This window comes from Scyliorhinus torazame, chromosome 9 (genome assembly GCF_047496885.1).
Source record: "Scyliorhinus torazame isolate Kashiwa2021f chromosome 9, sScyTor2.1, whole genome shotgun sequence".
NCBI classification, from domain to species: Eukaryota; Metazoa; Chordata; class Chondrichthyes; order Carcharhiniformes; family Scyliorhinidae; genus Scyliorhinus; species Scyliorhinus torazame.
In genome coordinates, this window is record NC_092715.1 from 148,411,088 (window position 1) to 148,434,152 (window position 23,065).

At 52.6% G+C, this 23,065-nt stretch overlaps 1 protein-coding gene across 5 annotated transcripts in view; it reads right to left on the bottom strand.

Moving 5' to 3' along the window:
- The window catches only part of LOC140429519 (protein prune homolog 2-like), a 725,367-nt gene that overhangs the window by 174,921 nt on the left and 527,381 nt on the right, over window positions 1–23,065 (bottom strand). For all 5 annotated transcript variants that reach the window (XM_072516619.1, XM_072516617.1, XM_072516616.1 and 2 more), the window contains one exon: window positions 7,192–7,308. In XM_072516619.1, the coding sequence (XP_072372720.1) occupies window positions 7,192–7,308 (117 nt within the window). The remainder of the gene's footprint in view (window positions 1–7,191; window positions 7,309–23,065) is intronic.

Genomic DNA, 23,065 nt, shown 5'->3' on the forward strand with positions numbered 1-23,065 from the left:
TTACATTAACACTGCAATGAAGTTACTGTGAAAATCCCCCAGTCGCCACACTCCTGCGCCTGTTCGGTCACACGGAGAGAGAATTCAAAATGTCCAATCACCTAACAAGCACGTCTTTTGGGACTTGTGGGGGAAAACTGGAGGGCCGGAGGAAACCTATACAGACACGGGGAGAACGTGCAGACTCTGCACAGACAGTGACCCAAGCCGGGAACCGAAACCGGGTCCCTGGCGCTGTAAAGCAACAGTGCTAACAACTGTGCTATTGTTATTCACCAGTAATCAGAAGAAGTGCCATTAGTAACTTAATTCTGCATGTGATAACAATGATAAAAATAGTTTGTGGCAGGATCTCCATTCCCTTTGCATTTCTTAGTATTAGGGGGAATCACTGGTATTTTTCTATCTGTGGTTCTGCAGTGGAGATGATTCACCCATCCCTGCCAAAATAAAGTTAACTCTCTTGCCCAAGAAATCTATGATTATAGTACTATCGTGGTACTTCAAAATATGAAGAAGAATAAACTATAAAAGCTTTAAAAAATATTAACAAATGTGTGATGCCACAGAGTGGAAGGAGACAATTTCAACTCCCTTATCCACTGGATTTTTAACTGGGATGCATTGTTGTGTCAATCATAGAAGTTGACAGCACGGATGGAGGCCACTTGGCCCATGACACCTGCACCAGCCGACAAGGAATCATCCAGCTTAATTCCACTTTCCAGCTCTTGCTCCAAAGCTTTAAAGTTACAGCACTAAAGTACTTTTTAAATGTTGAGTGCTTTTGCGTCTACCACCTTTCCAGATTCCCACATCATCCAGGTGAAAAACTTCACCCCTAAAATCTCCTCCAATCCCCTTATATATTGATGCCCAATGGTTATCCACCCCTATAGTACGATGACCAGGTCTGCCTGCAGTGACACAGCTGTGGCCTAACCAGTGTTTTATATCATTTTATATAGTTTCAGCATAATATTATATGCCTGAGTTAATAAAGACAAGCCTAGGATACCTCCTTGCCCACCTTAACTACCAAAGCTGCCACCTTTGAGGATATAGCACAGTCCCTCTGTTCCTCTCACTCTCAGTATCGTACCATTTATTGTGTGTTCCCTTGCCTTGTTAGCCTTCGCCAAATGCATTCCCACACTTTGTTCGGATTGAATTCCATTTGTCACTCTTCCACCTACTTGACTAGTCCATTGATATCTTTCTGCAGTCTACAGTTTTCTTCTTCATTATCAACTACACAGTCAGTTTTTGCACCATCCTCAATTTTCCTAATCATACTCCCTAAGTTCAATACATTCATATACACGACAAAATCAAGGGACTTAGTATTGAGCCTGTAGAACCCTGACTGGAAAAGCAATCCAATCAAAAAGGCACCCATCAACCATTACTCTTTGCCTCTTGCATCTGAACCAACATTATCCTGTGCGATCGTGTGAAGAATCCCTTTTTATGACCGAATCGGGGACGGCACCTGTTTTTGGATGCTCCGCCCCCTCCAAAACAGCGTCATTGAGGAGTATGCCACACACCGTTGGGATGGCCTCAGGATGTTACCTGAAGGCCCTCCCCCGATGGGCCGAGTTCCTGCCGGCGCGGGGCAAATGTGCTCTCAGTTTTCGGGGACCCGGCGTAGCGGCTGCGGACTGTGTCCAGCGCGCCAGAATCGGGGGGAAGCTGTCCCGCTGGCCGGGTGGGCTTTGGCGAGGGCTGGGGGAACTGATGGGGGTGGCGAGGGGGTGTCCAGGGGGGCACTATCTGGCAGGTCGAGTCTGCGTGCAGCCGGCGCCATGTTGTACGGCGTGACCGCTGTAGGTCATTGGCATGCGAATGCGCGGCCACGGACCGGCAATTCTCCGGCCGTTTATTTCGTGAAGGCTAGCGACTGCTAGTCCTTCAACAGTCAGAGGGTCAGTGCTGGGGCCTCGCCGACTTATCCGTCGTTATACTAGACACTTTCTCTGGACATAGCCTCAAAATCAAAGAATCCAGTCCCTAACATTTGGATGTCCTCACCATGAAAGATGGAACTATTGGAAGTTTACAGCACAGAAATAATGAATTCAATACATCCTGCCTGTGTTGACACTTTGCTAGAGTGATCCCAGTAATCCCACAGCCTTGCTATCTCCTCATGCTCTTCCCCTGCTGTAAGTGTTTAATGTCATTCCTAGAACAGAATACTTAAAACTGCCAAAAGCACCAGGGTCATCGTCTTCCATCCTATTAAACATGTAAATTCATCCACGGTGTGAAATCTGCACCAGCATGTCTGTCAATGCATTTGCATCAAAACTTTATCCATAGCCATTTCAATGTGCTAACACATTCTCCATTTCTCACTGAATTAGATTAACCATGATGGTAGGAAACATCATTAGTAGCAGTGATACTCCCCCCACTCTCATTAGTGATGAATCACGGATATATGGTATCATGGCAACAGAGGAAGTGGGTATGGGGGAAAGTTGGTTATTATAGCCAACCCTCATAATAAATCCAGCAAGTGTGAAATACAGAGTAAACACAGTTCTGCTATAATACAAAGAAAATAAGATCACGATGCACTGTTATTCTATCCTTTGGTTTAAAAGCACCAGATTTACTTAAAGTCAGTGAGCTGTATCTCCCAATCCATAGTGAGCCACACCGACAATACCCCAATTGTCAATTATATGCTGAAATTGTTGTAAAGGATATCACTACTTGCTTTTTCCTGTTTTTAGAGAGATTGAGAACCATTACAGTTATGGTTGAGCATTATGTTTAAGACTGTTACAGTAGCTGTGGGGAATTATCCAACATATATAAATGTCAGGGGGCTGGATTCTCCGCCCCGCCACATTTCTGCCCCGACAAGCCAGCGGGATTCTCTGTTACGCCGGCAGGTCAATGGGGTTTCCCATTGTGGGGCAGCCCCACGCCGTCGGGAAACCCCCGGGCAGCAGCAAAACAGAGAATCACGCAGGCGGAGAATCCCGCCCAGGAACTTTGAACGTTCAATTAATCACCTCAAAGAAGCTGTAAATTCATCAAGATTTTGTGATGGTGCTACGTTGCAAGCTATGTGGATAATTAAATATTGGGGACAAAATAGTGTCTGGACTGCAATGTGAATAAAGAAGTATTTTAGGATAGGCTAGATAGGCATATGACGAAGAAAAATAGAAGGATAAGCTGATAGGATTTGATGATTAGATGATGATTAGATGAAGTAGGGTGGGAGAAAGTTTGTTTGGAGCATAGGTGCCAGCATAGTGTTTGGGCTGAATGGTATATTTCTGATTGGTAGATTCAATGTAATTCTATGTAATATGGATTAATAATCACTGATTTGTCAATAAAAATAGGAGTAAGTGGAAATATTAGGGGGAATTCAATGGAAAAATTTCTAAGTTTATTTGTGACGGGTTTTTCAGGGAGTTTCCCATCAGCCCTGCCGGCGAGTTCCCTGCCGCTATTCAATGACACTGAGGGCTGGATTCATCCACCCCGCCCGCCGCTAGATCGCTACAGGCGAGACACGGACAATGGAAAAGTCCAGTGACCTCGGGCGGGATTCTCCGGCCACCCTTAGTCACTTTTCTGGGCCCTGGGGAGTTTCTCACCGGTTTAGCCCACACTTAGAATTTCACTCTTAGAATTCTTTTCAACACTACGAGCTGAACTCAGAGATCGGACTGCCATTTCGAAAGGGTGCCCAGATCTCGAAGTGAGCTCCCTATCCAAGGGCAATGTCATCCCCCACACACACATGGGCACTGCCCCACACTCCTGCCGAGTGAGGACACCCTGCTATGCATCCCTGGGGGTCCCCCCATCATCAGGCCCCCCCCCCCAATGTTCCCTTACAGGCCTCCCCTTCCAGGAGCCCCACCTGTCACCCCTCTCAGAGACCCCAACTTGCCTGCCATGCACCCCACCCACCCTTCCAACTCTCCCCTCCCCACCCTTCTTTCATGGGTAATGGCCTCCCTCAGCTCCTGACCTTTGGCAGTGCAACCCTGACAACCTTGCACTGCCACCTTGGCACTCGGGCTGTGCTCCTGCCAGCTTGGCAGTGCCACCAGGCACCTTGGCACTGTCAGGGTTGTGACAATACGTATATTGTAATAATAATGAAGGGTTAACAATTTACTGTAACTGCATTCATCCACAAGATGGTGATCAAGCACATACACATGGACAATGTGATACTCTTGATTCGAGGAGAAGGTTGTTGGCGAGGTAAAGAATAGTCATGTTCTCAGGACCTCTGTAATTAGAATCAGAATTTTTGTGAACTTTATATCTGAACAAGAAAGTCGAATCTATTTAGTTGTAGTGTAAATAAGTTAGCTTTGTTCAAAACTTAGCTTGATGTTCTTTGTATTACACTGCACTTCGAAGCCATCCTCGTTCAGAAAGCAAAGAACATCACAAGGGTGGCAGTGTCAAGGTGCCAGCTGGGCAGTGCCACAGTGTCCACATTCCAGGAGGAGGGCCAGGGACCCCACCATGCACTGACCCTGACCAGCCTGGGGTTTCCGATGGCTCGGGAGACCCCACAGGTGCCATTCTGCTTGGTTCACATTTATGTGGACCAGTGCTGAATGGCGCCAGTTGTGGCCTTGCTGGGAGGCTGGTAGATCTTGGGTAAGCTCGCCGAAGTCGGTTTAAAATCGTCTTCAGCGAGCGCCATTTGGTCACACCCCTTTTGGGCGTGATTCTGACTCTGATGCCTCGCAGGACTTGGGTAGACCCCACAAGGTGTGAAGGCTGCCGAGAAACCCGCGGAAGGCCTCACCCGGCATCCACCGGCTGTACCACGCTCGAGCAAGTGCGCAATGCAGCCGGTGGATCCCACCCATTGTGAACAACAATTACCCTTTATTCTTTTCAATTTCCACAGCCGGCTTGCAAGTTTCCAGAATGACTGGAACCATGTTAGAAATACGCCGATTAGACTTTGGCTGATCGGGGGCGCAGAATAGTGGGGCGGGCCTCAAGCAATGGCGCCGCAGATGGGGCATACGCGGCGTACTTCCTGGGTCCCCCGCTTTTCTGGGGCCGGAGAATCGAGGAACCGGCACCGATCCAGATTCCATGCGTGGAAATGGATTCTCCGCCCCGGCGCCGTACTCAATTTTGGCGTCGGGGTGCGGAGAATCCAGACCAGGGCGGGATTCTCCGTTGTCCGACACCAATATTGTGGGGGGGGAATGGGAAATAGGAGTCTGAGGCTTGAGGAATAGGGATCAGTAGTTTGAAGCTGGGGAAACAGGACTCCAAGGCTGGGGAAACAGGAGTCCGAGGCTGGGGAAACAGGAGTCCGAGGCTGGGGAAACAGGAGTCCGAGGCTGGGGAAACAGGAGTCCGAGGCTGGGGAAACAGGAGTCCGAGGCTGGGGAAACAGGAGTCCGAGGCTGGGGAAACAGGAGTCCGAGGCTGGGGAAACAGGAGTCCGAGGCTGGGGAAACAGGAGTCCGAGGCTGGGGAAACAGGAGTCCGAGGCTGGGGAAACAGGAGTCCGAGGCTGGGGAAACAGGAGTCCGAGGCTGGGGAAACAGGAGTCCGAGGCTGGGGAAACAGGAGTCCGAGGCTGGGGAAACCGGAGTCCGAGGCTGGGGAAACCGGAGTCCGAGGCTGGGGAAACCGGAGTCCGAGGCTGGGGAAACCGGAGTCCGAGGCTGGGGGAACAGGAGTCCGAGGCTGGGGAAACAGGAGTCCGAGGCTGGGGAAACAGGAGTCCGAGGCTGGGGAAACAGGAGTCCGAGGCTGGGGAAACAGGAGTCCGAGGCTGGGGAAACAGGAGTCCGAGGCTGGGGAAACAGGAGTCAGAGACTGGGGAAACCGGAGTCCGAGGCTGGGGAAACAGGAGTCCGAGGCTGGGGAAACAGGAGTCAGAGACTGGGGAAACAGGAGTCAGAGACTGGGGAAACCAGAGTCCGAGGCTGGGGAAACCGGAGTCCGAGGCTGAGGAAACCGGACTCCGAGGCTGGGGAAACCGGACTCCGAGGCTGGGGAAACCGGACTCCGAGGCTGGGGAAACCGGACTCCGAGGCTGGGGAAACAGGACTCCGGGACTGGGGAAACAGGACTCCGAGGCTGGGGAAACAGGAGTCCGAGGCTGGGGAAACAGGAGTCCGAGGCTGGGGAAACAGGAGTCCGAGGCTGGGGAAACAGGAGTCCGAGGCTGGGGAAACAGGAGTCCGAGGCTGGGGAAACAGGAGTCCGAGGCTGGGGAAACAGGAGTCCGAGGCTGGGGGAGTAGGGAACAGGACTCCGAGGCTGGGGAACAGGGGTCAGAGGCTGGGGGAACATGAATCCGAGGTTGGGGGAATAGGAAACAGGAGTCTGAGGCTGGTGGAGCAGCTGCTGGAGTGAACTTATAGAAAGGTGTACAAAATATCCTGAATTTTTGATACAAATCACAAACAATTTGGGACAAATGAGTGGATAATTATGGAAAATTAATTTAACAAATAGATCAGTGACTCATGATGTCAACCCGTGTGTACTACAGTCAAATAAGTGGCAGGAAAAGGGATTGCTGTTAGTGCCAAAGAGCAGATAAGTATTGTGCTTTTCTACTTATCCAGATCTAGAACAAGGAGGACACGTTCTTTTCCTAGTCCCACACCAAAACTGCAGGTCTTTGTTGGCCTGCATTTACCACTTTCCCCCCATTTACCACTTTTCCCCAGTCACAATTTCCAACTCCAGATCTTATTATTTGGTCAGTTTGGTGACGTGGCCAGATGATTTTGAGAAAGTCATGACTGGCAAACTCTAGCAAGCACAATTTATGCCTGAAGCCTGCTGGTCTTATGGAAATGAGGTTGAGGCCCAATTTGGAAAGTTATTTGATCCTCCATCTTGGATATGCATTGCAGATGTGTCATTTACTTTGTACCAAGGGAATATGTGACAACACTTGATACAAAACACCCCCTCTCAATCCCAACAGCAAGGTTTCCAGATAGGTTTCTCTACATTCACTGGAGCTGCATCCAAACCAGTGTTTAATGGTTTTGAAACATTGAACACAGGAATTTAAAAGAAAACCTGAGGCACTCAAATTAATTGTATATGTATCACCCTTCACACCACATTTGCACAATATTATGACAATTCAGAATAAACAACCCTTTATAGAAGAATGGATAAAATATCGTGCTTACTAAAACTAACCGTGTATATTCTTCATTTAGCCAGTTTTCCTTTACTTCTGCCGGAGGCCCCTGGAGGGAAACTTGCGCCATTGTCACTGAGCTTTGAGGTACATCCTCTTGCACGAAGTTGAAGGAACTGTATGAACAAGAATGACAGAGGAAACAAAATAAACTGTAGTTTATTATTATATATGGCTATAACACAACTTAAATTTAAATAACCACATTTCAGATCGGAAAACAACGTAAGGTGCTTCATTGTAGTGATATAAGACAAAAATTGACACGGAACCTAAGAAACTGATATTACAGCTGGTATATAAAGATGTGGTCAAAGAAGTAAGTTTTAAGGAGAGTATCAAAGGATGTGGCGAGTACTGCACAGCATTAAAACAGATTTTAAAATATCCATTTTTTAATCTAATACTGTGCGAGAATTTCCTGCTCAGGTTACAATTAAGTGTACATGGAAAATAAATTCTACAATTATTCTTTTTATTAATAATAATCTTTATTTGTGTCACAGACAGGGGCTGATTTAGCACAGTGGGCTAAACAGCTGGCTTGTAATGCAGAACAATGCCAGCAGCGTGGGTTCAATTCCCGTACCGGCCTCCCCGAACAGGCGTCGGAATGTGGTGACTAGGGGCTTTTCACAGTAACTTCATTGAAGCCTACTTGTGACAATAAGCGATTATTATTATTAAGGAGGCTTACATTAACGCTCCAATGAAGTTACTGTGAAAATCCCCTCCACACTCAGGCGCCTGTTCGGGTACATTGAGGGAGAATTCAGAATGTCCAATTCACCGAACAAGCACGTCTTTCAGTACTTGTGGGAGGAAACTGGAGCGCCTGGAGGAAACCCACGCAGACACTGGGAGAACGTGCAGACTCCACACAGGCGGTGACCCAAGCCGGGAATCGAACCCATGTCCATGGCGTGAAGCAACAGTGCTAACCACTGTAGAAGGGCCGCCCTTCTACAATTATTCGACAAGTCACTTCTCTCACATATGCACTACACATTAAAAAAATTGTGGGATAGCACACCCATTGAATTCTAACATCGATATTTTACATAATTGTCATTACAATAACAATTGCATTGAATATAAAAATATATATTAAATATAAAAAGCCACAACATTTTATATTTATTTATATTTGTAAAACATGAACAGACATCAAGGTTTATGAACACAATTGGTGATTTGGTATGATATTGTGTTAGCCCTACAGGCAGGTGGTGAAAGACGACACAAAGTTCAAACATTCTACTTCACAAGTTATTGTTTTTACCGTGAACCATTACAGAGATGTAGATTGATTAAAAATAATCATGTATCCATCACTAAAATAATGTATTTTATGAAAAAATCTCTCAAATGACCTCTGTCATCTTCTTTGAGTTTTCTGCCTGAAGGCAGATCCTTGGCGATTATTCACCGAACAACACCAAAGTATTGTGAAATCAGCTTGTAGGACGAGGAAGCCAGCTCCAAGTCCATCTCAACTGGAATGGGTCAAACCCCATACTGTTGGCATTAATCATATCCACATGATAGCCATCTAGCCAACTGAGATAACCTGCCCGCTAGCTTTAATCTATTACAAACATTAACACAGGTAGACAATCTATACAGTAGCAGATTGTTTAATGGGTCAACGTTTACTCAACCTATGATGAAGCATTCAAGCAAACTCCTTCATTTGCTTTGACATTCCATTAATAACATGGATACTCACATTCTATTAACGGCATCAGCAGTAAACTATTCATTTAGCTGGAGAGTCTGCTCAACGAATTCGAGCCACAAAACAGGAACTATACCCACAAATTTTACGCAACTTAATGACCAGCTTGTCACTGCTGCAATTTCATTTTTGCAATTAGTTTCCTGCTTTCAGTTATGAACTCTTCACTACTTAGTGATTTTTTAAAAAATCGAAACAAATGTAATTGTTGTCACATTTTATTGGTTATACAAATTCTTACAACTCTACACATCTTGGCCTTTTAGTTTTAGTATCAGCTAAAAAGGACAGGACATTGAACAATTATATTTGGTGCATTTATTTTCTGGCATTATTATTCTTCTGTCACAATCATCATAGAATCCCTACAGTACAGAAGGAGGCCATTCGGCCCATTGTGTCTGAACCGACCCTCTGAAAGAGCACTCTACCAAGGCCCACCCCCCCTGCAATCCCATAACTCCACCTAACCGTTGGCCACTTGGGCCTGGATTCTCTAAAATCGCGGCTAAGTATTGACGCCGGCATAAACGCCGGAGTGTTTCACGTCGGCGTTAACGGGCCTCCAGACCCAGCGATTCTGTGGCCCACATGGGGCCAGCATGGCGCTGGAGTGCTGCACGCAGCACGCTGGCGCCGATACGCGGCCCTGCACTGCCAGTCGCGGGTCCGCACATGTGCACAGCGGCCGGCCATAGGTCCGCGCATGTGCGCGGCGGCTGCTTCCGCGCCGGGCCTGCGCAACATGTCGGAGTCACACAGTGGGCCAGCGCGGAGGAAGGTAGGCCCACACCTGGATTGCAGGCGCCCGCTGATCGGTGGCCCCCGATCGCGGGCCTGGCCGTCCCCGGAGGCTGAACCCCCCACCAGGACGGCCACCGCGGCTGTGGGTACGAGCTCCCGCCGGGTGGAACCATGTTGGAACCACGCCGGCGGGAACTCAGCCAGTGCACCACGGAGAATCGCCGCGGGGGCCTCTTTCAACGGTACCCGACTGGCACCACGTCGACCGCGTGCGCCCGATTGGCAGCGATTCTCCGGTCACCGGAGAATCGCATCCCGGCGTCGTGGGCCGTCCCGGCGTCAACTCCAATTTTCCGAGCCGGCGTGGGCTCGGAGAATCCCGGCCTCAGTGACAATTTAGCCTGGCCAATCCACCTAACCTGCACATCTTTGGACTGTGGGAGGAAACCCACACAGACACGGGGAGTAAAATGCAAACTCCACACATCCCCTGCAGCCGAGAGAGGGCGGAGCTGCTTTCTCAATACCCCTCCTCCCAACAACAACAACAAACCCACCGCCCTTCCCCCAGCCAGACTGACCTGAAAGCAGGGGAGTTGAGGTTATCACGCCTCCGGCTCTACACCTGTCTTTTGGCTCCTTCCTCTCACTTACTTGTTTACACTATAAGGTGTGGCAAATGTCCAGGTAATACTTCCAACATAAACGTCTTTATTTTGCATTGAGAATAACAGTAAAGTGAACAGCATTCAGCTTCATTATGGTGTTGGTGGGACCCCAACTTCCAAAGTATGCACGTGTGCAGATAAATGTGGAAACCTGGAAGCTGTGGTTTGAGTTACTCTGCTCTCCCACAGACTACATTGTTTTTTAGTTAGCAGATGGAGTGATCACCATTCCTCCGCAGTGTCCAAATGGAGCTCTCTGAGACACCCTTAGTGTAGAGTGGGGTTGCTGGATTATGGGGATAGGATGCGGGATCTGTGATGAGGAAGTGGTTTTTAATGCTGGCATGTTGGTTCCATTCCTGCGGCAATTAGGTGTCTGCTCTTATTCCTTGGCACAGTGATCTTAGCCATACAGACTGGGATGTTCGGAGGCGAGCAGCAGGTGGAAAAGTAAGGTCCTTGTGTAGTGGCAGGCTTGGGTTGATATAAACCTTCTCCAAAAGCTTTCTTTTTGCAATCTCCCGCCTGATGTGAGGGGACAAGATGCTGCTCAGGACTGGGGGCCAGAGGAGTTTAATAACTCACCTCCGGACTCCCCAAAGTCAGTGCACCATTTAGAAGTCACAAGTCAGGAGTGTAATGGAATACTCTCCACTTGCTTGGATGAGTGCAGTCCAACAACACTCAAGCAGTTCGCCACCATCCAGGACAAAGCAGTCCGCTTGATTGCTCCCCCTTCCACCAACATTCAAATGCTCCACCACCGACGAACAGTGGCAGCCATGCGTACCATCTACAAGATGCACTGCAGTAACTCACCAAGGTTCCTTAGACAAAACCTTCCAAACCCACAACCACTACCATCGAGAAGGACAAGAGCAGAAAATGCCGGTGAACCCCACCACCTGGAGGATCCCCTCCAAGTCACTCACCACCCTGACTTTGAAATATATCACCGTTCAGGGGCGGCATGTGGCGCATTGGTTATCACTGGGGCTGCAGCGCGGAGGACCCGGGTTCGAATCCCGGCCCTGGGCTTTGTCCGTGTGGAGTTTCCACATTCTCTCCATGTCTGCATGGGTTTCACCCCACAACCCAAAGATGTGCAGGTTAGGTGGAGTGGCCATACTAAATTGCCCCTTAATTGGAAAAGAAAAATAATTGGCTACTCTATTAAAAAAAAAGAAATATCTGTTAATAGAACATGCAGTGCAGAAGGAGGCCATTCGGCCCATCGAGTCTGCACTGACCCAGTTAAACCCTCAGTTCCACCCTATCCCCGTAACCCAATAACCCATCCAACCTTTTTGGTCAATCAGGGCAATTTACCATGGCGAATCCACCTAACCTGCACGTCTTTGGACTGTGGGAGGAAACCGGAGCACCCGGAGGAAACCCACGCAGACACGGGGAGAACGTGCAGACTCCGCACAGACAATGACACAGTGTGGAATCGAACCTGGGACCCTGGCACTGTGAAGCCACAGTGCTATCCACTTGTGCTACCGTGCTGCCGTTCCTTCACTGTCGCTGAGGCTGTCATGATACGCAGACATGCAGATAATGATATACAGACAGGCATAGACAGGCAGCTAATGAACACAGAGAACAGGACATGACCAATGAGCAGGCAGGACACTCAGGGGTGGTATCTCACCATAAAAGGCATAAGGCACTCACACTCCGCCTCGTCTACTGATGAACAACTACAGAGTGAGTCAGGGTGTATGTACTGTATCACACCTCCAGCACGTGGCTAAGAGCTAGTCTGGTTCAGTCAGACAGAGTAACCACACTTAGGTTAGCAGAGAGTCGAACTCATAGATGACTGTGCTAACTGTGACTGGTTCAATCAATCAGATTGAACTAACTTCAAGGTCTGGAGTATCTGTTGGTTAAAGCTGCATCCAGTTGCAGCCTGTGTTATCCCAGAGTACAGAACACAACATGCTACCAGGAGACTGCTTAATCTAGGTGGTTTACCTCAGTCCATTCCGTGACGACTGGCGAATGTATCCTGGCACCATGGAGAAGATTCAGGCTCCTCACCAGCTCAGGACCTCCGGCAAACTCAGTGCCAACTGGCGGATAGTCAAGCAAAAGTTTCTGCTGTACATCGAAGCCTCAGACCTCGTGGGTGCATCTGATGCAAGGAAGATCGCGCTTCTCCTCTCAACAGCGGGTGATCAAGCCATCAAACTCTTCAATTCTTTTCACTTCACCAAAGGCCAGGACAAGACAAAGTTTCAGACCATCCTGGGCAAGTTTGACAGTCACTGTGAAGTGGACGCCAATTAAATCTTCGAGCGCTACATATTCAAACAGCATCTACAAGGTAAAGATGAATCTTTCAACTCCTTCTTAACTAACCTCTGCCTGCTAGCGCTGTCCTGCAACTTTAGTGATATTGCTGACTCCATGATCAGAGACCAAATCGTTTTTGGAGTTCACTCTGATCCTCTGGGGAGAGCAGCTACTGAAAATCAAGCATATGACCCTGCCAGTCGCGATTGAAACATGCACAATGCATGAGCACGTCAAAAATCGGTATGCCCAGTACAAATCGGATGAAAATGAGAAACTTGCCTCCCACGAGGCAGAGAGTGTGCAGGCCACCTCCCGGATGCAGCGCCTCAACAGTGATGAAAGCGGCCATTTTGCGCGCTTTTCTCAGGGCCCCACGCATGCGCAATGCGAACGGGATAACAAAGCAGCCAACACCCTCATTGCGCATGTGCGATGACACGCGGAGCATCAGGACGCCGATGTCATGTCGTGCTCGAACTGCGGCAAAGCCCACTTAAAGAAACACTGCCCTGCAAGGGGCAGGCGATGTTTAAACTGCGGGAAGCGTGGACACTATGCAGCCTTGTGCAGGTCTGCACCACCAGTCAGAGGCCAGCGCTCCCAATTCCGACGACGGCGCGTTCAGAGTGTGCAACAATGATTACAGGATTCTGATCCTGGCAGCACAACGGATCCAGAGGAAGAATGCCTGGACTCCGCCTACTGTGTGGGCATCATTACCAAATGTGAATATGCCACATCCAACTCATCACAAATTCAATCCATCCTCGCTGTGGATTCTGCGGACGAATGGCGTGCGGTGATGCAGGTCAACCACTTCTCCATCCAATTTAAGCTGGACACAGGTGCTTCTTCCCACCCTTATCTGGGGCTGGTTTAGCACATTGGGCTAAATCGCTGGCTTTTAAAGACGACCAAGGCAGGCCAGCAACACAGTTCAATTCCCGTACCAGCCTCCCCGAACAGGCGCCGGAATATGGCGACTAGGGACTTTTTCATAGTAACTTCATTGAAGCCTACTTGTGACAATAAGCGATTTTCATTCATTCACCTCCTCTCACAGGCTGATTTCAAACACATCAAGAAGCCCCCCCAAGGTCCTTCCAGCAGCCTGCAGGCTCCTGAACTACAACAGAAATGCCATCACGGCACTGGGATCCTGCCATCTACTCTTCTCCAACCGGAGCACCCATGCACGGTTACGTTTTGAAATTGTCAAGCCAGACAGGGCATCCCTACTTGGCGCGCAGGCCTGCAAGCAACTGAACCTCGTGCAGCGGGTTTACACAACGACATCCTCCAATGTGGATCTTCAGGCCGGCATTGACGACATCCTTGCTCAGTATCCGGATGTGTTCGACGGGATGGGCACGCTGCCATATCAATACAAGATTCTGCTCCGACCTGATGCCAAGCCAGTGGTCCACGCACCACACTGGCTCCCGGCTCCGCTGAGGGAGCGCCTGAAGGCACAGCTCAAGGATCTTCAGCAACAGGGCATCATTTCCAAGGTAATCGAACCGACTGACTGGGTCAGCTCGATGGTATGTGTTAGAAAGCTTTTGGGAGACCTGCGCATCTGCATTGATCCCAAGGATCTCAATAAGAATATAATGCATGAACATGACCCCATCCCGAAGTCGGAGGAACTCACCAGTGAGATGGCACAGGCACGCTTTTACACCAAGTTAGATGTGTCACATCGATATTGGCAAATCCAGCTGGATGAGTCCAGAAGAAGACTCTGCACCTTCAACACACCATTTGGCAGGTACTGCTATAATCGCATGCCGTTTGGCATTGTCTCGGCATCGGAGATCTTCCATCGCATCATGGAGCAGATGCTGGAGAGCATTGAAGGGGTTTGTGTGTGCGTGGACGACATCATCATATGGTCCACGACCCCTGAAGAGCATGTTTCCCGTCTCCAGCAGGTATTCTGCCGTGTCCATGCCAATGGACTGAAGCAGAACAGCTCCAAATGTTGCTTTGGTATGTCGACACTGAAGTTCTTAGGTGACCAGATCTCTCAGCAGGGCATGCGCCCGGACACAGACAAGGTCCCTGAAGACAAGAAGGCAGTGTTGCGCTTCCTGGGCATGGTCAATTTTCTGGGCAACTTCATCCCAAACCTGGCCTCACACACCACGGGCCTACGAAACCTGGTGAAAATGCCCACTGCCTTTGAGTGGAAGGCAGCACATCAGGCAGAGTGGTTGGAGCTGAAAGCCAAGCTCACCACTGCACCCATCTTGACATTTTTCGACCCAGACAGGGAGACGAAGATCTCGACAGATGCGAGCCAGGATGGCATCGGTACGGTGCTGCTTCAACGCGATGGCACTTCATCCTGGGCAATGGTAGCCTATGCATCGAGGGCCATGACGCCCACCGAAACAAGGTACGCGCAAATAGAAAAGGAATGCCTAGGTCTTCTCTCTGGCATTCTCAAGTTTCACGACTATGTCTGTGGCCTGCCGACATTCATTGTCAAGACGGATCATAGGCCTCTGGTCCACATTATCCACAAGGACCTGAACGACATTACGCCTCGGTTGCAGCGCATCCTCCTCAAACTCAGAAGGTACGACTTTGACTTTGTGTACATGCCTGGCAAGGAGCTCATCATCGCTGATGCATTGTCCCGCTCCATCACATTGCCCAGTGAACCGCTGGAAATCATCCGGCAGATTGAATCACAGGTGCAGCTGTGTGCTAGCACCCTCCGGCGTCTGATGAGAAGGTGGTTCGTATCCGCGAGGAGAGAGCCAAAGACCCCTCTTGCAGCGTTTCATGCACCACCTCGCCAATGGCTGGCAGAAAAGGCAGTGCCCTCAATTTTACAATGTAAAAGACGAACTGATGGTGATTGATGGTATCCTCCTCAAGCTGGACCAGATTGCCATTCCACTCAGTCGCCAAAGCTTGGTGCTCCGCCAAATCCATGAGGGTCACCTGGGCGTTGAGAAGTGCAGACGCAGAGCCAGGCAGGCTGTCTATTGGCCCGGTATTAGCCAGGACATCGCGAACATGGTCCTCAACTGTGCGACCTGTCAACGCTTCCAGCCAGCGCAGAGCAAGGAGACGCTCCAGCAGCATGAAATCGAGACCTCCCCGTGGTCGAAGGTTGGCATCGACCTTTTTCGTGCGAATGGTCATGACTACGTGTTGATTATTGACTATTTCTCTAATTACCCTGAAGTCGTGAAGCTCTCAGACCTCCCATCTCGGACCGTCATCAAGGCCTGTAAGGAGACATTCTCCAGGCATGGTACCCCACTCACTGTCATGAGTGACAATGGCCCGTGCTTCAACAGCCACAAGTCGTCTATGTTTGCCAAGTCATACCATTTCAAACATGTCACTTCCAGCCCACACTATCCACAGTCCAATGGGAAGGTTGAAAAAGGGGTGCACATTGTGAAACAGCTCATCTGCAAGGCCGCGGATTCTGCTTCTGACATCTACCTCGCCCTGCTTGCGTACAGGGTGACCCCACTGTCCACTGGCATGTCGCCGGCTCAACTCCTGATGGACAGGGACTTGCAGACGACACTTCCAGCCATACACTTGCCCAACCCGGATCACCTCCCGGTGCTGCAGAAGGTGCAGCAGCTCCAAAACCAGCAAAATCAGGGCTATGATGCTCATGCCACCGATTTGCCCTTGTTATCCCCGGCAGACACTGCCAGGATCAAGATACCGGGTGGTGGCTGGTCTGCTCCAGCTGTCGTTTTTCGACAGGCTGCACCCCGCTCGTGTGTTGTATGTATGGCTGATAGTTCTGTTGTGCGACGAAACAGACAGGCACTGCGCAAAGTTGCCTGCCCGCAACTGCTTTCTTCTCCGTTTCCGTCCGTTGTTTTGCCACCTCCTGATACCTCGAACTACGAGGCCACCAGTCAGGCTTCCATCCCACCTGTCAAGGTGCTGTCGTCCCCACCACCACCTCTCTGGCGGTCACAAGGATCAGACGCAAGCCCCAGAGACTGGACTTATGAACATTTGTTTTGTTTGCTATGTTCTGTTTTCTCACATTAAACAGCTGTCTTCACATGTAAATACGTTCACATATTCCACCGCTTGTAAATATGTTACTATATGCCACCACATGTAAGTACGTTCACATGTGCCAACAAAACATTTTTTAAAAGGGAGATGTCATGATATGCAGACATGCAGATAATGATATACAGACAGGCACAGACAGGCAGCTAATGAACACAGAGAACAGGACATGGCCAATGAGCAGGCAGGACACTCAGGGGTGGTATCTCACTATAAAAGGCACGAGGCACTCACACTCCGCCTCTTTCCACTGATGAACATCTACAGAGTGAGTAAGGGTGTATATACAGTATCACATCTCCAGCACGTGGCTAAGAGCTAGTCTGGTTCAGTCAGACAAAGTAACCACACTTAGCAGAGAGTTAAACTCACAGTGAACTGTGCTAACTGTGCTACTGGTTCAATACATCAGATTGAACTAACTTCAAGGTCTGGAGTATCTTTTGGTTAAAGCTGCATCCAGTTGCAGCCTGTGTTATCCCAGAGTGCATAACGCAACAGGGGCAACATCCTGGGACTCCCTCCCTAACACCCCTGTGGGTGTACCTACACCTCAAGGATTGCAGGGATTCAAGGAGGCAACTCACCACCACCTTCTGAAGGGCAACCAGGGATGGACAATAAATGTTGGCCTAACCAGCGACACACACACCACGTAAATTAATTTTTTTAAATGCTGACTGGAATTACCCAAGATGATACATATAGTTGTGGTGAGCTGGGTATCTACAAGACTGGTGTGGGATGAGTTGTGCAATATTGTTGCACAGTATTCTGCAGTCAAGTAGACAATGGCAAGAAGTTTATGCTGTAACAGTACTTGATTGAGAGATTTGCAATTGAAATCCAATTAAGGACGTGGAATTTCAGTACTTACCCACCGTTGCCACTAAACGCATTGTAAAAAAGTTAAGACTGGAGCTTTCAGGCGTAAGTGAATTTTTAACAGGCTGATAAGTCAGAATTAATGCCAAACAGCCACTCTAGCAGGACAATTTCAATTGTGTTGGATCCCTGCAGAATTTATTTAATATTGGAGATTTATAGAAAAACTAAATATAATTTTTCTTATTCTTTCTGTCTGTCAGTTCTATCTCTCTTCCCTCCTCATTTTTTTGCTTTGTGAACTTTATTTAATTAATTTGATTAGTTTGTGGAACCTCACCATTGTTTTTCTTGCTCAATCATACCACAAGTCCCCTGAAGGGGGCACAGTACCGGATCAGGGGCGTCATTCTCCGACCCCCCGCCGGGTCGGAGAATGGCCGTTGGCCGCCGTGAATCCCGCCCCCGCCCCCGCCGAAGTCTCCGAAGGGAGAAAAGTCGGCGGGGCGTTAATGGCGCCGCTGCCGCGGAGAATGTCACGGGTCTGCGCAAGGCAGCCGATTTTCGGCCTGCCGATATTCTCCCTTCCGGATGGGCCGAAGTCCCGTCGACGTGATGACCGTTCACGTCGACGTGAATCAAACCTCCTTTTCATCGGCGTGACCCGGTGCTCCAGGCTCACGCCGACCAGCGAGGAAATGAGTGACGGCCTGGGGGGTTGGCTCTGGGCAGGAAATGGCGTGGCCGCAGACTGATTGCGTGAGGAGAGGTGTGTCTCGGCTTGTGTGTGTGTGTGTGTGCGGCGGGGGGGGGGGCGTGGTTAGAGTAGGCTGGGCTCCGGGGGAGTGCCGGGAGGGGGTCCGTGCTGGGGTGGAGGTTGGGGGTTGGGGGGGGTCCGTGCCGGGGTGGAGGTTGGGGGTTGGGGGGGGTCCGTGCTGGGGTGGAGGTTGGGGAGGGGGTCCGTGCTGGGGTGGAGGTTGGGGGGGTCCGTGCCGGGGTGGAGGTTGGGGGTTGGGGGGGGGGTCCATGCTGGGGTGGAGGTTGGGGGTTGGGGGGGGTCCGTGCCGGGGTGGAGGTTGGGGGTTGGGGAGGGGGTCCGTGCCGGGGTGGAGGTTGGGGAGGGGGTCCGTGCCGGGGTGGAGGTTGGGGGGGGGGTCCGTGCCGGGGTGGAGGTTGGGGGTTGGGGAGGGGGTCCGTGCCGAGGAGGGTGATGGGAGGGCAAATGAGTTGGTCCACCTGGCCAGGTGCCAGCCTCCCACAGTTGGACCCATGCGGTCCATGCCACCTGGCTGGGGGGAGGAGGGGATATGGGCAATGATGACATGTCGTCGTTCCCCTCCCCCCCACCAGGCCGTCATGTTTTCAGACCATCCAGCGATGTTGGCCGCCGTGGTGGCAGCCGCTCATGTCTATGTTGCCCTGGATGAGGAGGAGGAGGAGGAGGAGGAGCGTGCCAGAGAGGCGGCGCAGGCTGCCGCAGAGGGGCAGGCGGCAGCCGCCCAGGCTGGAGGGACACCTGACCGACAGGACGAGGAGGGGGAGGAGGACGTCGCGGCCCCACGGCAACGGAGGCACCCGAGGGCGCCCCGTGTGTACCGGCCCCGGCAGTCATACCAGGACCTCACGGACCGGGAATGCAGGAGGAGACTCCGGATGAGCCGGGAAACCGTGGCACACATCTGCCACCTGCTGGCACACCTGTCACCGCGTGGCACTGGCGGGGGACACCCTCTCCCCGTGTCCATCAAGGTTACGGTGGCCCTGAACTTTTATGCAACGGGGTCATTCCAGGCACCGAGTGGGGACCTCTCCGGCATATCGCAGACATCGGTGCATCGGTGCATCCGGGCAGTGACAGATGCCCTTTATGCCACGGCGCACCGCTACATCCGCTTCCCCGTGGACCGGGCCAGCCAAGATGCCCGGGCCGTGGGCTTCTCTGCCGTTGCCGGGTTCCCCATGGTCCAGGGCGCGATCGATGGGATGCATGTCGCCGTGCGGCCACCTGCAGATAACAGGGCCGTGTTCACTAATAGGAAGGGGACCTATTCGATGAACGTACAGGTGGTCTGCGACCACCGCATGATGATCCTGCACGTCTGCGCCCGTCACCCAGGCAGTGTACACGACTCATTTGTGTTGTCGCGGTCATCCATCCCCGGCATGTACGAGGGACGCCATCCCCGGCTGAGGGGCTGGTTGCTGGGCGACAGGGGCTACCCATTGCGATCGTGGCTGATGACGCCTATACGGAGGCCACGCAATGAGGCGGAGAACCGCTACAATGATGCCCATGTAGCGACAAGGGGAGTGATCGAGAGGTGCTTTGGCGTGCTGAAGATGCGTTTCAGGTGCCTGGACCTCTCTGGGGGCGCCCTCCAGTATCGGTCAGATAGGGTCGGCCGCATCATTGTGGTGTGCTGCGTCCTGCGCAACATAGCCCAGCAGAGGGGCGATGTGCCGCAGGCAGAGGAGGGCGGAGTGGAGGAGCAGCAGGAAGAGGCGCAGTCCTCCCCAGATGAGGGGGATGGGGGCAATGGTCAGGGCAGACGGGGTAGACACAGGCGGGTGGCTGTCCACCGTTACCGGCTGGCCCAGCGGGCACGGGACAGACTGATAGCCGTCCGCTTCACTGACTAGATGGGCGTGGGAATCGGGTAGTATGGCCACAGACCGCACACCATGGCAACAGCCGACCACCCACACCCCCCACCCATCCACCCACCCAGCACCCTCACCCCCCTCCCCAACCGCACACACCCCACCCGCATGCACACCACCCCCCCCCCCCAATTGCCGATCCACCGGCGGCACAACGGGCCGGGCTCACCCAGTTGCGGGTGGACGCGTGTCTATCGCAGGCCATGGAGGATGATGACAACCCGCCCTGCGATGAGCTCCTGGCTCTACATCGTTGGACTATATCTGACCCATGGCCACAGTACCACCATCCACCCGGACCATCCCTGCATGCGGCTGTGACACTGCAGCGCACGGTCCCGTCCTCTGCCCGGGGGATGTTGATGGCGGCCCAGGGGGAAGGGGGCAGACTCACCTGGGGCTGAGGTAAGACCACCCCTCACACACACACTTGCGCTCAACGTACATGACACGCCCGCACACTTTGGACAGAGCACAAAGGCAGCTTCGGTAGGTGTAACATTGACTTTAATAACCAAAGGAGTTCATGCACGTGCGCTAGCCCCTAAATCTCATCTGTGCCCTGCACCCGTGCCAACTTACTCAGTGTCTAATTGTTTGGCCTTACGGGCCCTTTGACTACGTCTACGTGGTTCCCCAGACGGTACAGCAGAACTGGAGGTGGACTCCTGTGATTCCTGCCCTCTGACACTGGATCCCTTTGGCGGCCGTTTCCTGGGGCGTCCTGGCCTAGATGGGCCAGGCTGCAGCCCGTGCGACTGGGATGGCGAGCTGCCAGCCTGTCCTGCCCGTTGCCCACCCGATGCACCTGGGACGGAAGGGGGGGAGTCTGAGGTGTCGCGGTGTACCGGGACCTCCCCTACAGAGGGAGCCGGGACGGACCACACCACCTCCTCCTCCCTCGGGGTGCCCGATGGCCCCCAGGCCTCTACATGGGTGGGGGATGCGAACGGACTGGCCATCCGACGCGCCCCCGACATCTGGCGCTGCCAGTCCTGGAGGCCTGTGCTGGTATCGACAGGGGTCTGCAGGTTTGCAGCCATGGAGCCCAGGGGGTTGTCAAACCCTGTCTGTGACAGTGCGACGCCGGCTCGCACATGGCCACTGGCGCCGATGCCCTCAGCGATGGCCTGCTGAGACTGGGCCATGGCCTGCAGAGACTGGGCCATGGCCTGCTGAGACTGGGCCATGGCCTGCTGAGACTGGGCTATGGCGTTGAGCGCCTCTGCCATCTGGCGCTGGCACTGGCTCATGGCCTCCTGTGAGAGGGCAGCCATTTCCTGGGCCACAGACGCCGCCTGCACGGAAGGCCCCAGGCCTCGCAAACCGTTCCCCATGTCTGACACCGTCGCACCCATTGCCTCCACCGCGGACGCCACCCGTGCGGTGTCAGCCTGAGTGGCACGCATGACCGGCACCACTCCCAGCTCCTGGACGCGGGTGGACTCCTCCACCTGCGACCGCAGCCGCCGCAAGCCACCCGTCACCCTATTCGCTCGTCTCCGTGTCGGTGGTTGCATCGGATCTATGTGTGGGTGTGGTTACTGCAGGAACCCGGGATCCATCTGGGCGGCAGATGTTCACTTGGCCTGGGCTGCCCTCCGACCGCCCGGTCCCTCTGCTGCTCCTACCTCCACCTGCTGTACCGGGACGGCTGTGTTGTGCGCACCAGTGAGTGTACCAGACGCCTCATCACTAAAGTGCCCAACCGTGGTGAGTGTTTCTGCGATGGTGGAGGGTGTTGGTGACAGCAGTGGCGTTGTGTCGTGCTCTTCGTCCCACTCTGACTCCATGGCACTTTGGGGTGGGGGTTCGTCTCCACCCATCCACTCTGAGTCACTGTCCGGTATTTCGTCTTCCCGGGTAGGGGTGTCCTGGGTAGTGCTGTCCCGGGTAGTGCTGTCCCGGGTAGTGCTGTCCCGGGTAGGGGTGTCCTGGGTAGTGCTGTCCCGGGTAGTGCTGCCCCGGGTAGTGGTGTCCCGGGTAGGGGTGTCCTGGATAGTGGTGTCCTGGGTAGTGGTGTCCTGGCTCGGATGTGACGGGGGCCTGTGGCTGCCCCCCTCATCGCTGGGTGGTCGCTCCCGCACGTGATGGGGGTGTCGTCTCCCTGTTGCTCCAGGTCTCTCCGTCTCCCGTGGTGTGCGAGGGGCATCCTGCGGGCGTCGCATGCTGGAGGGTCCGGGTCTCTCCGTCTCCCGTGGTCTCCGAGGGGCATCCTGCGGGCGTCGCATGCTGGAGGGTTCGGGTCTCTCCATCTCCCGTGGTCTCCGAGGGGCACCCTGCGGGCGTCGCATGCTGGAGGGTCCGGGTCTCTCCGTCTCCCGTGGTCTCCGAGGGGCATCCTGCGGGCGTCGCATGCTGGAGGGTGCGGGTCTCTCCGTCTCCTGTGGTCTCCGAGGGGCATCCTGCGGGCGGTGTGCATCTGCGGGGATGGGTGCCTGGACGTTTGGTCCTGCGATACACAATGAAGCATGCATGGTTAGACATCAGGCAGTGATCAGGTGATACGGGGGAGGGGGATATAGGGGAGGGGGGATATGGGGATGGGCTGTTGGTGGCTCACTTGCTCGTGGGCCCCCGACCTCTGCATCAGCAACCTCCCGGTCCTCAGGTCCGCCAGCCAGTTCCAGGGCCCTTTCCTCGTGTACGGTCAGTGGCCTCTCATCAGCGGGCCCTCCTCCAGTCCTCACATGCTCCCTATTGTTGTGTGCGCGCTTCTCCTGTGGGGGGGGGGGGGGCGGTGGTGGCAGGGGTAAAAGGCAACAGTGTTAGGCAGGTATATGAATGCACGCCATCGATTGCGCGTGCATTGCAGAGGTTAAGGTTAGGGCTGGATTCACTTGGGGATATGGGGGAGGGGGG